The 14,228-nt window shown below is 46.1% G+C and overlaps 3 protein-coding genes across 3 annotated transcripts; 1 reads left to right on the top strand and 2 right to left on the bottom strand.

Annotated features, from left to right (window-relative positions):
• Positions 1–79: 79 nt before the first annotated feature.
• ABHD12B lies at positions 80–1,561 on the bottom strand (the record flags this gene model as incomplete). The annotated part of the gene is made up of 6 exons (XM_037324552.1): positions 80–195; positions 249–951; positions 1,001–1,008; positions 1,058–1,255; positions 1,319–1,392; positions 1,449–1,561. 6 exons carry the CDS (start codon positions 1,559–1,561, stop codon positions 80–82), a joined length of 1,212 nt encoding a protein of 403 aa, XP_037176303.1.
• Positions 1,562–10,894: 9,333 nt separating this feature from the next.
• SSU1-1 (Sulfite efflux pump SSU1) lies at positions 10,895–12,132 on the bottom strand (the record flags this gene model as incomplete). The annotated part of the gene is made up of 2 exons (XM_037324551.1): positions 10,895–11,062; positions 11,122–12,132. 2 exons carry the CDS (start codon positions 12,130–12,132, stop codon positions 10,895–10,897), a joined length of 1,179 nt encoding a protein of 392 aa, XP_037176304.1.
• Positions 12,133–12,757: 625 nt separating this feature from the next.
• Positions 12,758–13,483, top strand: CGCA056_v009303 (uncharacterized protein; the record flags this gene model as incomplete). Its single annotated transcript, XM_037324550.1, has 1 exon — positions 12,758–13,483. One exon carries the CDS (start codon positions 12,758–12,760, stop codon positions 13,481–13,483), a length of 726 nt encoding a protein of 241 aa, XP_037176297.1.
• Between the last annotated feature and the right edge of the window lie 745 nt (positions 13,484–14,228).

The raw sequence follows: 14,228 nt of genomic DNA, 5'->3' as shown, positions 1-14,228 counted from the left end.
CGCTACTAAAGTCTATCAAAAGCACCTCCAAAGTCTAGTACAACTCCTACTCTGAAGTCTTGAAAGTGAAGGCGCATATTTACAATGTTCGGCTGCTGGTATCAGAGCCAGCAGTATCATATGCAGTGCCTACAAAATCGAAAGACCGCATTACTGCGAGGATTACGGGCGCATATCCCATGATGTCGTTGTGTCCTAGTCTCGTCAGTTACTGCCCGCCGAAGCACCATTTCATACCAGTCGCTTACCTCCGTATGGGAACATTTCTTGTCGAATAATGATATTGTGGTCCGCATGCCATGTCGTGACGAATGCGTTCTTGCCCTTGTGGATCGTCCGTACCTCCTTCCAAGACTCGAATGCATGGTCGCTCAGCCCGCCATCAACAGTGGCATTAGCCGCAGCCCGGAACAGCTTGCTGCTCTCCTCGCAGGGAATGTCCGAGTCGTCCTTGGCGGATATCAGAGTCAGGCGTAGCCTTCGCTTGGTCAGCTTCACCAGGCTCTCAAGCCTGTCAGCGGACGGCCACTTGTCGTAGATGAAGGTCTCCATGTACTCCAAGAATCCAGGCCAGACCTTCAGAGGGCCAAGAACGGGGAAGAGTCCGCCGATCTTGTAGCCACTGAGCATCTTGGGCAAGTTACTGAAGCCGGCGACGAGGATGACTCCACCAAATTCGATGCCCTGAGAGGCGTACAGCTCTGCGACACCGCTGGTCACGGCAGTGCCCAAGCTCTGGCCGAGAAGGACGATACGGTCTGAGGACACGCCGGCAACATTAATGACCCAGTCAATCAGAGTAGCTGCGTCTTGGATAAGGCCGTCTTCAGACGGAGTGCCTGTGGAGTGGCCGAAGCCGCGATAATCGATTGCCAACACGTGGTAGGAAGAGGTGTCGGTGATGACATGGTAACTGTCAGGACGGTGGTTTTGCGCGATATCTCCGGCGTTCTGTTCTTGTCAGCAACGTCAAAGTGCGCTTCAGATGGATGCCCCTCACACCATGGACTGCAGCATATTAGTATGAGTGAGCCTTAGACAGGACGGCGTGGCTTACATGATAGAACAACGCGGGCTTCAGGGTCCTCCTTAAGCGCCTTGAAAGACTCGGTCTGGGTGAAGTCCTCGCAAAAGCCGGGCCTCTGTGCTGAGAATCTCTCTTCCTGCTTCAGATAGGCTGGCAAGGGCATGACATGCCAAGCATACAAGTTCACTCCATCTGGGGTGTTGAGGGAGAAGGGTGTGACTTGGCCCTCTATGCCAGACATGGGTCAGCTAATTGCGCGTCGCCAGTGGCGGTGATGGTACGTGGACTGACTAGCAAAGCCAAACCGCTCAGGTTCATTGACGCCGCGCCACCAAAGTGTGTTTATCTTGTGCGCGTACAGAAAGCTGCAGGAGAGAGTCAGATAAAGTACTGAGAAGCGAATCAACTGGAAAAACCCCACTGTCGTTGAAAAAATGGTGTTGCGCCGAGGGCCAAAAATGTGAAGTAAAGACCCAGGGGGGCTGCGACCACCCAGACGGCGGATCGCAGGATCGGAGACAGCGGAACTGTCATGGCGTGGGCAATGGGACAGTTTCTTCAGGCGAAGAGAGGGAATCGCTTTTGGGGAGGGCGTCGTGATGGTTCCGGGCTATATACAGGTGACGGGAGGCGATGTCGTGGCCACCCTCGGGGATGCCTAATGGAGCTGGTTGCTTGGTTGAGGTTGGAATTGTCTGCGGCCCGCAGGGATGGTGTCACCGGGTGCCTTATCATTCGGTACTTTCTGTTTGGTTGCATCGCAGATCCATCTGGAGGTAATCTACGCTAGAGGCAGGATGTCCCCAAGATGCGGCGGCCTTCCACATTTGCGGTATCAGCCGCACTCTGACGACAGCAGACGGGCCTCGGTATAAATCTGAATTCTTTGTGCTGACCATGGCCAGTAAATCGACTGACTGCTGAGCCAACCGTTTTTTTTTGGAGAAAGTGCAGTATCTGGTTCAATATTTTCGGCATTGCTGGACGTCAAGACTTCATTTGGCGCTGCCCTGGGATTGGTTGCAGCGGTGGTAGGTAATTTACTGGTGCAGAGGGCGTGTTGCGAAATGCGAGAGGAATCTGCCCAGATCACAGGTTGTCACTGCCCCCAAGCTTTCACAGCCACACCGCTCTACCCACCCGCGTTTGCCTTCCCGCTCCTCACTGGACAAACGCCGGCGCCAGAGCAGGTCGGCAGCAATGACACCCGGAGCGAGCCAGATTGGCATTTGATGGGAGAAAACCTGCAGGGTGAGGGCGAGAGCGAGGCGAGACCAACGAGAGAGGGACTGACTGGGATGGGAAGGTCATGGAAAACGGCACGCATTCCTGCCTTAGGTAATCACGTGATGTGGAGTAAGGGTGGGTACGCCAGCTGCAAGGGTGCCGCGGTACAGAGGTACATCCCGTCTAAGAGACGGATTTTGGCGCGATTTGAGTGGCAGGCGGAGCTGAGCCAAGCCCTTCGTCCAGTCAGGGCGCGGCAAGTACCCAGTTTTCTCCCCTCTTCCCGGCCAATCAGACGACCAGATCCTCGTTAACCTTGCAGCCCGCCTTTCTTTCGTCGACTACGACTGGAGAAGTCCAGACTGACTGCACCCCGTGTCAGCGACACAGAGAGAAAGAGGGAGGCTCCGGCCAGTGGACGTCCAGCGCATCAACAGCAGCAGCAGCGTGCCCGTACCCGCAGCGCCTTAGGTTTGGTAAGGCGTGTTCCCGTCCACCTCAGGTCCCCAGCCAGTCAGGCAAAGCAACGGCAACAACGACGGAGACTTGGGAGCCTCAGGTACATGCCGCATGTATCTTTTCACCTCTCCGAACCATTCAGCTGCCGCACCACGCCTCAAAGGTACAACCGTCCTGCGCGGGCTCAGTACCGCGCCCATGTATCTGCCCTGTACCTTTCTCCGATCCATACAGAGACAGAGCTCCCATAATACTATATCCCATCCACCCCAATTCAATTCCCACGAACTTGTCCGTCCCCGAGTCTCCAAATCTCTTCCTCCACCCCATCCCCAGCCTGCTCCCGCGACGACCCCCGAAATCGAAAGCCGTAACCCACCGACTCGCTCTTCCGCCCTCTCACGCACGCCGCTGTCGACTGTCCCTCTCCCTCTCATCTCGAGACCGAACCCGACGAGCACGCGCGCAGTCGAGGGCTGTGTGTTCCCTCGCTTATGATGACCATTCCGACACGCTCGGAAATCGACCCGTGATACCCTGAACTTCTCGCGACAGGGAGACGGAAAAGGCGAAGACGTACACAGTCATGGAGAGGAAGAGGAAACTGCCCGCAAGGGCTGCTGCGCGCGTCGAGCACATTGCGAAGAAGCGCACCGTCACCCCTCCCGAGCATCGATCCGTCACCCCAGTTGCAGCTCCCGTCGAGGAGCCCCCGCCCCCGGCACTGCCCAAATCGATCCAGCCCGGAAAGCCTTTGCCCACCGTGGAGGACCCCCAACCTGATGATCTTCCCAATAAGGACTACCAGTCGTTTCAGGAGAGGTACGTCGTCAGTCTGCCCAGGCCGAGTTTTCCTACTAACAGATGCTACAGCGGTGTTATGGCCGAGTCCCTTGCACGATCGCGGCATAGATGGATGGCCGAGGGCATGTTCGAGAAGTACTGGACCAAGCCGTTGAGGAGGAAGGGCGCGACCGAGGATCCCAAGAACCCGGCCAAAGATACCATGAGCAAGATCGGCCAGGTGCAAATTACCATTGAGCCGCACGTCTTTGAGGCCACCATGTGGGCTATCAAGGACCCGAAGCCGCCTGCGCCCAATACTCAGGCAACCTTCCGGCCAATTCTGCAGTATGGGCCCCCAAATGGTGCCATGCCGCCTCCTCCCACTCCAGCGACAACGAATGCAAACCCTCCTATTGCGCCAGCCGAGTCGAAGCCGACGCCGCCAGCCCCGACACCAGCTTCTCACTCGCCTGCACCTCAGCAAGCGCCATCGAGAGCACCGTCTGCGCCGGCAACTGAACCCCCCAAGCCAATTCCTTCACCACGGACTTTGGACGCTGTACGACCTGCCGCCGCGACACCACCTCCTCCCAGGCCAATGGCCCCCGGAGCACCAGCTGCAGCGCCTGGGCAAGGACCAGTGCCTGCGCCGGGCACTCCGTCACACCTTCCCGGTCAGCCTGGCCCGTCACATTCTATGCCAAACTCACGACCAGCAAGCGCAACTCCAACGCCGGCAGCAGGAGCTGCAAAACCTGCGGCTCCCAAGCCGCAAGGCACCGATCCTATCATTATGACGTTGGCCGAAAAGGCGTCAGAGGATCCTATGCTCCGCGATCTAATGAAGCGAGTTGCCGCAGGAGAAGCAAAGCCCGATGAGCTTACTAATTTCCAAAAGATTATTGACCAAATTACGGTTGAGTATAAGAGAAAGGGAGGCCAGCAGGGACCTTCAGCAGACAGATTACTTGTCGACGGAAGGACAGTCAAGTACTTTGCTGATGAGGTGCGCACCATCCTGGACATCGTGCTCTCAACGAACCCGCGCCAGAAGTCGAGCGAGTTGCTTCCCCCTCGGGGCAGTGATCCTTTGGTAGTTGCGTTGGTGAGATCGGCCTTGGACGATAACAAAGTACGCACGATGATACGACGGATAGCCGAGAACCAGCCGGGGTTCACCGACGCGACAGACCTGAAGGCAGTGCTTGACAAATTGCACAAGGAACTCAAGGGCGGTCAAACTTCTCAGCCTCTACCATCAACCCCGCAGACTCCAGTGAACGGCGTCCCGAACGGGCATCCCCCAAAACCAGCCACAGCCCCTGTGCCTTCGCCGAAGCCTGCGCCGGCGGCATCGCCCGCACCTCAATTACAGCATCCTCCGCAGCAGGCTTTGCGTTCCAAGGGTCCACCGCAGCCAGTGCGACCTGAGATCTCAGGCGTCTGTCTGGACTTCACCGGCGGGAACGGCGATCGTTACCTGTTCCCAAAGTATAGCATCCTGGAGTATCTGCCAGGTGGTCAGCAGGTGGTTGCCTCATTCTTGATTGTCCGCAAGGGCAGCCAACTGGAGTACGGAGGAGACGCCAGGCTCGACTACTACCAGCCCGTCACCATCAGAATTTTTTCCCCTTCTGGACGAAACCTCGACTATCTTCAGAGAGTCGTCGCACCCCCTGACGAGGTCAGACGGTACATGGATGATGTAATGGACAACATGACGCGGGCAGAATACGTGCTCTTAGCCATGCGCCTGCCTCGAGGCGAGCGTGAACCCGATAAGGACGAGAACGGCAAGGAAATTGCCGCGCCACCATCAAGACCCGAGTCCACGGCTCCTGATGCCCCGGCCCCTAAGCAGCAGTCGGTGATGTGGGGCCCCATCACGTCCAAGTTTGTTCAAAAATTTAACAAAAAGTGGTTTGAAGAGTGGAGGAAGCGAGAGAAGCAGCCAGCCGGCACGACAAAGTCAGACGAAATCTTCAGAGAGGCTTGCCAGGCGATTGGCCGCGATCCTCTGGACAAGGATATAGAGTACGAGAAGATGATTGAGCTCTTGGCCGCTAAGGACTCGGAGTGGTCATCCTCTTGAAAGCAAAATTCCAGCAAGCTAGAAGAGACAGCACACACCGTTTCGAGTGCTGCGGCACTTATGTAACCTAGACATCATTCTGAAAGGGGGCACTGGCGAGCGGGTGGGTTCGGGTAGCACGTGCTGTATGCATAGGGTCAGCTGTTGTTGCATTCTTGGGCCCCTACATTGTGGTTCTACCTCATTTTTTACTTCTTGGCCTGGCCTAGAAGAGAGGTCTGGGTGGGAAAAGGAAACCGGAGTGGGTTTGTCGGGGTGTTTCTTCTCCCTTCTTTTTTTCATTTTTTCGTCTACTTTTTATCCATTGGTGTTCAGAGAGTATGTAACTTTTCCTCGGGCAATGAGGATACAGCAAAGGGGTGGTGGCTCGATTCCAGCAAATTTTTATTCCCACAAAGAGTTGTGTGCTTTTGGAGACAAGGGAAGGGGGGGTGGTTGGCAACCCGACAGACAGACCGGACAGAGAATCAAGAAGATTTATTCCTACTGCTTTGCTGGGGACTATTGCATATCCTGTGGGATGGTATCTAAACACTGCCTTGGAGCTTAGAGCTTAAAATACTTCCCTTCGGAACATATAGGTGCTCTCCCATGGGAAGTCGGCTTACCATTGCCAACACGTCTTTCAGCTGCGGGAAGATTATCCGCCGGCTGAAGACCGCGCAGCCGGTAGGCATGGGCACTGCTTCCTTCTATGCAGCGCTCCAGTCATCAACCATTCAAAGGCACTTCTATGTGTGTTCTGAAGGTCTCTGTAGCTCCTAGACACCTCCATGTAACCCTCTAATCCTGCATCCCGATACAATTAACCCAATCACCCTAGCTCGGGGGTTCCAAGTGGCTTGGAAGTGCTGCTTCGCGTTAAAGCTCGTCCTTTGGACGGTACCATGTTGGTGCCATTTCGTCTATCTGGTTGAAAACACAGGAACACTTCTGTGTTTTCAGCTCGCAGCTGAATTCTGAGAACTAAAGCGTTGTGGTTGATCTGAAACTAACTCGTCACGACGTGCACGCGGAGTAGGAGGCCGCGCTAGTTCCGCTAACCGCCGAGTATGACAAACCTGCGAGTTGTATCCTCATTCTGAATATACTTGAACTCGTTTAACTTCAGCGAGGCCACTTCAGGGGTAATAAGGGGATTCGCGGGGCTACTGAGCCTGTATTGCGATAGCATCTTACTTGCACTGGCTGACACTTGTTGCCGTTGAACAGGTCATGTTTATGGCTCTCATGTTCCCTGTCATTCCCCTTGCTAAGGCAATGGATGATGTTGGCAGGTCAATCATAAACCACTATCACTTTAGCCAGAAGCTTTTGGTCCGGAATAGAGTCTTTCGTTGTGGTAGAATAAACACCGACTTGATACCATAAGAGCTCACGCAGTAACCAGCAATTTAAAGCGCTGCCCGATGGTTTTGGACACCAAGAGATGCCAGCTCATCTGACGAGTCTGATCTTTCAACCTCCCCTAATCTTTCCTTCAACCAATACTCTAACCTTACTTGTCCTTCCTTGCACGTTCATCTCCCAAAGCCTCACAGAAGTTATAACAAACATGAGCGCTCAACGATGCCCCGTGAAGGAGACACTGGTCTGCAATCGCAGCAAAAACGAATGAGTCATCTTGGACAGGCCCGAGGATCACAATAGCAGCGCAAGAGACTCGTGGTTCTCAGCTGTCGCCAGACAAGACGGAGGCCCCCCTTCGACAGATTTAGAAGCAGCTTTAGAGCTCATCTGCGGCACCATGCCTTTTAGAGACGTGCATGAGTCTGAAGCCACCTGACTTTGCCTCATAGTCTTCCCCTTTCTTCAATTTATCTACTTGAAACGTTCGCGTTACTACTTCTTACTAACTCTATAGAAAATAGAAACGCTACCTATTCACCTAATACTAAAGCGTGTATTTTCTTACTATCTATATTATAGAAGCTCATATAGAACTCTAATAGTAATAAGAAGATATTAGTAATAAAGTTAAAAGTATAAGCTTAAGTAGTAAATTAAGCCTTATTATTAATAGCTATAATAATAGAATACTTCGAATTAGTCTTATTATATAGTAATATTTAGAGTTATAAATTAATAAATAACTTTCTACTAAAGTTTATATATATCTTAATAATAAATAAGTAGTTATTATAAGAAGTATTATATAAGTAGAATATCTTAATTCTTATTATATAGTAATATCTATTTATTATTAAGAAAACAAAATTTAGATATTAATTCTTCATATAATAATAGAGCTTAAATATCTTAAAGTAGAATATTTTAGCTATTCTAGCTATAAGTTAAAATTTTTAGATATTTCTCTTTTATTATTAAGAACTAATATACTTAGATTAATCTTTTAAATAATACCTAATATGCATATAATACTATTAAGTAATAAAGTAGATAAAGAGATAATAAATAATAGATAATCATTTATTTATATCTTAACTAGTAAATATAGCTTATATTAATCTTTTATGATAAAACTTAAGAAATAGCTTAATATAGAAGACTATTTATTAATAAACATTAAGTAATTTATTAAAAACTTATTATAAAAACTATATTAGTAAGTCTTTTTAGCTTCTTATATTAACAGCTAATCTTTTAATATGTAGGTTAAGTAGATATTTAAATAAAAAGTATATCATAACTTATAAAATAATTAAAAGAAAATTAAAAACTTACATATTATTAATATAATAAGATTTCTATATTAATCTCTTGTAATAGAAAATTAATTAAATGATAACGTTATTAAGATCTTATCTATTATAAATAGCTTTTCTATAAACTTTAGTTCTCTTTATTCTAACTTTTTAACTTTTTAATTATACTTTTATATAATAGTTTATTACTTATAAGTGTAAATTACTAGTTATTATGTAACTTTATTAAAAATATTTATAAAAACTATAATATTATTAGCTTTATAGAGAAATCTTTAAGAAAACCCTATAGTATATATAAAAAAGTTACTTACTTTATAAAACTAGTTACGTTTCTTATAATATTATAACTTTTTATCAAGCTTTATTTTACTTTATTACTCTTAATATAATCTTCTTAGAACTTTTTAAACCTTAATCTCTTAGTTACTAAAATACTAGTTTATAATTACTAAATGCTTATTTTTATCTTTAAACTTACTTATTATAATTCTAAGTAGTTATACTATTAATAGCTTTATATTTAGTAATCTTCTTAATCTTAAAGAGGTCTTTAAACTTAAAGTTAAAAAGTTTAGTTCTTATAATATCTTTTTATATATCTTTAAACTATGTAACTTCTAGAATAAAAGTTAATATAGAAAAAGTATTAAGATAATTACTTCTTTCTCTACTAATAGTAGTAAATATTATATCCTACTAACAAAGTTTAAAATTATAATAAAAGAAATAACTAACTTGTATCTAGTTATTTAGTATAAAAATATCCCTCTTATTTATTTAAACCTTTTTATTATTTTTAAAGGTTCTTATAATATTATTACTACTTACTTTTTTTTTATAATATAAACTATACTTAGTAGGTTAGTCTATTTAATAAAGAGATAGCCTTATTTAAAAACCTAAAGTGCTAATTTATCTAATAAAGAGATAGCTCTATTTAAACCTTAATTTTAGAACCTTTTTTTCTTCCTTTCTACCTTTTTTGTTTATAGTTTACTACTTAGAGGTATATTTTATTAACTACTATATAACTCTAATAGGGAAATATATAGAGGGCTACTTATATTATAACCTCTATAGCTAACTTATAAAGTATATAAAAGGGATTTTTAAGCTATTTAGCTAAATAGAAGTAGCTTTTTATTATCCTATAGCTTATATTTAAAGCCTTTTAAAATAGATCTTATACATACCTCTTACTTAATTACTATAGCTTTTATTACTAATAATATTAAATATTTTAAAAAGACTAGTTTACTATATATTTAATATTAACTTAGTTATATCTTTATAGCTAAGAATAATAATATACTATCTCTCTAATTCTTTATAATATATATCAAGTTCTTAAAAAGCTTTTAGAACTTAGCTGTCTATTAAAATAAATAGAGATTTAAAAGAAATCGCTAAGAACTTAAAGAATAAGAATAATATAAAAGAGATTAATAGGATATTTAATAAGAAGTATAGCAAATAGTTCTAAGAACTAATTACTATTATTACTTTTATCTAAGTTATAATATAATAGAAGAGAGTAAAGTTCTTAGAATTTTTAGTAATTTTAACTCAAAAATAAGAAGTTAAATAAGTATTTTTATAAATATTAAGTATTATTATAAGAGGAAGAGACTTATATAAATAAATAGAAGCTTCATTAGCTTATAATAAAAAAAACTAAGTAAAGAAATAAGAAATATGTTTACTTTCATACTTTTTTTAAGTCTCTTAATAATTTTAGTAACTAACTTTCTAAATAGATCTTTAAGACTTTTTAACTTAGTTTATAGAAAAAACTTATTAATTTTTATTTTTTAAAAATTAAATATAAATAAGTATTTTTAAGTTTTTCTAGCTTTCGTTAGTTTTAGTTTTATTCTCTTTTTCAATTTGTAACATAATTCTTTAATTATTCAAAGTAAAAATAAAGTAGAATATCATAGGGATAATACTACTAAACTTCTTTATAATAGCTTATTTTCTCTTAAAACATTATATAACTTAAAGTATAAAAAGAGTAGAAAATATAAATAAAACGTAAATTAGTTAAATTTATACTTATATATTATCTTTTATATCTCTTATAGTTTTCTAGAAAATTAGTATATAAGTATTTAGGTATTTTTAAGAGGTTTCCTACTTTAAATAGAGTGCTTAGTATAATTAATAAGTTTTCTCTCTTACCTTATTATAATAGTAGTTAAAGAGATGAGCTTAAGCTAAAATAGAGGAAAAAAGGGTCCTTATATTCCCTTTAGTTATATAAGTATTTATAAAAGAATCTAACTGTAGAACCTTTATTCTTAGTACTTGCTTATACCCTTTGTTTTCTTACAAAATAGGTTAAGGTTGAGACTTAGTTAAGCTCCCTTACTTAGATATAATAGTAGTATCTTATAAATTTAGACTAGAAGATTAAACCTAGATTTAGCATATCTAGGATAATTTCTATTAAGTAAGCTTAATAGTATACTTAGTAAGAGACTTCACAGTAGGATAAACCTAGTAACAACATTAAGCTAGTGCTTTATCAAGTGAGGATATTTGCAATGAATATATACTCTGTTTTGAACGCTTAAAATACTGCTTGAATAAGGTAGCCACTAGGTTAAGCAAGGGTCAAGGTCGATTGACAGGTCATATTCTCACGCAAGATCGACGTTTAAATACAAGCATTCGCATTGTCATCAGAACATTAAAGAACCAAATCACAACTAGCATGAGTGCCAAGCATGTAGACCACACTTTGAACGCCTTCGAATCCAGTAGCTTGCCGAGTTGTATCGCCGCGTTTGTGTAAACTCCCTGTCATGTGAGCATTCATTAGTATAAACTCGCCATATTTGCACTAAGTGGCTTCTTACCCAGGGAAACACCAATGCCCAAGCGGCCAACGTGTACGGCATCGGTCTCGGCCGTAAACCCTCAAACAACGCGTGCAGGACACCCAGGATCGCGAATAACCACCAAAATGTACCCAAACCCCAGGCCGCAACTCCGGCGAAAATGCTGCTGTACCCGACGGGCGCCGCTGCGTCCGCAGTCAGGAACACGCCGCTCGCGTAAGACGCGAAGCTTCCCTTGAGGACCGATCTCCCCAGCATCTGCAGCGCGAAGCTGGACTGGCCCCATGGCCCGCAGAGGATCATGTCCTGGAACGCTTTTTTCTTCGGCGGCTGGTAGTTGCCCAGTAACCTCGCCCAGAAGAGCACGTCCAGAGCAAATGTCAGGGGCAGAGCCATCCCAATGAGCAAATACGATACTATGATGACGGGGACTTGCTGGTCGCTGGCGAGTGCGGCCGAGTTGCACATAGCTCCGCCAGCGGCGGCTGCCGTCAGCGCTGCGGTGAGAGGGAGCTGCGTCGCGGGAGAGAGGCGTGAGACACCTGAGGGATAGATCTTAACTGTGATGAACGGGAGGACGATACTGATAGCCACGGCAAAGCTGAAGGCGATCCACCACAGAATGTAGATGGTCTTGCTCCACCGCTCGCCCCAGGCTGGGACGAGAGCAAGGGAGACCATCTGGATGATGGACGTGAAAGCGATTGAGACGCTCGAGAGCCCCGCAAGCTCGGACTCGTCATGTTTGAGCGCTTGTATGACTTTCCGTGGGTACAAGACGATGCGGAGCAGGTAGATGCTGACCATGCACAGAAGAAGGACCATAGCCATTACTAACAAGATGTAGGAGATGGTTGTGAGGCCGTTGAAGCGATAGTCGAGCTGCTGCAAGACCGCGGCGAGAATGGTGGTTCCCTGAGGTATGAGGAACCATTGTGAGCTAAAATTGCGTATGCTCGTGCGAAAGCATGATCTTTCATGATTTGTGCTTGGTGGAGGGAGATCTTGAGACTTTGAAGCCATTGGCATGGTTGCATTCCGGTGTAAGATGGCATGCAGCTTGAGCAACAGCAGTTATTTGTTGTATCGTAGAGGTTGAATTCTTGTCACCAACAAGGGCTTTACAAATGCGGTAATTGTTTCCTTGGCAATAATCCGGACCCTTGGACTGAAGAGACAAGAGACAACAGGCCGGGGAAGGGGGCGCGCTGATCTCATCGCTCCGGATCGCATCTCCGAGGAGATCCAAGATCTGTTGCCGGCCCGGATCGGCCCTGGGCCGCGTTGTAAGTTTGTAAGTCTAAACTGCCATGCCGCTAGGTTATGTCACTCGGACCTTCTGTCCTTCAAACAAACGGTTTCTTCACTTAGTGCATGTTTTGGGAGTGGCTTTGTCAGGCTTAGTCGCATTGTCATGGCTGTCATGGCGTAATCATGACGTCCGAGAATCAAGAAGTCATAGATACAAGGGGGGCCTGGGGCTAGCACTATTCAAAAAGACAGCATGGCTATGCTGACGTACCCGTTGGGTTTCCAAAGAAAAGACGAGTCGACAATTTCCGAGGAAGCGATCTCCAAGCTGTCCTTGTCAATCTGGTGCTTTTTTATTTCGGGTTGCCGCGGTTCGCGGTGGTGAGATAAGACCAGCGCAGAGATGGGACTGCCAGCCATGCGACCACTGCTGCTAGCAGGGGGCAAATCGACTCGGATGGGCACACCTACACACCTCCTCCGCATGCCCGACGGGACACCCCTGTATCAGCGCCAGCTACAACTCCTCCGCGCCATCTTCCCGGAGCCGCAGACGATTCACATCTCTTTGGCGCCCGAGTCTGAGACGGACGAGTATCTGGATGGCTTGCTCTCGGCCGAATCCGACGAGACCTCTGAAAATGGGGACTCGCCCAAGGAGCCGCGAGTGAAGATCTTGCGCGACAAACCGCCAGCGGAGAAGCCTCGATATGCAGCCGGACCGGCCGCCGGCCTCCTTTCGGCGTACCGCTACGACCCGTGGGCTAACTGGGTCGTGGTCACCTGCGAATACCCTCTCCTCCCGCCCGACGCCATCTATCACCTTATGTACAAGCGCGATTCTGTGCCAGTCACCTGCTACCAGTCGATGGATGGAAGCTGCGAGCCGCTGCTGGCGATCTGGGCACCGGCAGCGATGTCACGGCTGGCGGAGAGGGTCGCTCGGGGTCACCCATGTCCCTCCGAGGCGGCGAGGGAGTTTGACGCCTTGATGCTGGAACCGCCAACTGGTAGCGAATGGTGGCTTACAGATGTCGATTCCATGGAGGATTTGTTGACGAGCGTGCGGGAGATGAAGCTTGGGTCCCCTGAGCTTGTCGCCATCCAGGCGCCGACGGAGAAAGCGTAATGTCAGCATCAACCATGCGAACTCATGATTACAGCGAGCGTGTGGTGCGAGATCATTTTCTGTGTATATTTGCCCTGGATCTCTGTAATTTTGCCCGCTACTTGGATAATGCCCGACATATTGAGAGCATCGTCGTTCTCCCAGCTTTACCCGTATACACTGGGCTGACTGCCTGTGTCCATTGTCTGGACGGATAGATGTGCTTAGAACGTGTAGCAAGCATCAAAAGCGGAACAACTCCTCTCATCCCTTCGAAAGCTGGTTTGGCACACGGGGTACCGATATCACAGCCAGACTATTTCTCTCTTCTGAGCGGCAAAGGCAGCATTCTTCTTGCATATAAGCCTAGTAAAATGAAAAGACTTATTACCAAGACTTGATAATAGTTCATACCTAATTACGAAAATGAACGCGACAAGATTGAAACACCAGACAGAGAATAAAGATGTTGTAACCAAGCGCATTCTGGCAAAGACGAGCTGATTGAATGGATTGGCCGCGGCGGACGAGGCTTTATCCGTGTCACCTGAGAATGTGAACCCCCGATCGCCATTTATCCTACTTGATACACACAGATAACGTGTGGGCTGAGTCGACAACAAGATAGGCTCACTGCCGTCACAAGTGCAACCCGAGCTACAATGAAGGATTCGGCGGGAGTGGCGCAAACCGCAGCCTGATTCTTATTTTGGCAACCCGCTCTCAGCTCTCCCGATGATTGATCGAGCCTGACTGTCCCAGCTTC

The sequence above is a fragment of the Colletotrichum aenigma genome (genome assembly GCF_013390185.1).
Source record: "Colletotrichum aenigma strain Cg56 chromosome Unknown KSG_Cg56_contig06, whole genome shotgun sequence".
In the NCBI taxonomy this organism is placed as follows: Eukaryota; Fungi; Ascomycota; class Sordariomycetes; order Glomerellales; family Glomerellaceae; genus Colletotrichum; species Colletotrichum aenigma.
The sequence above is the reverse complement of the archived record's forward strand: the minus strand, read 5'-3'. Positions and strand labels throughout refer to the sequence as shown.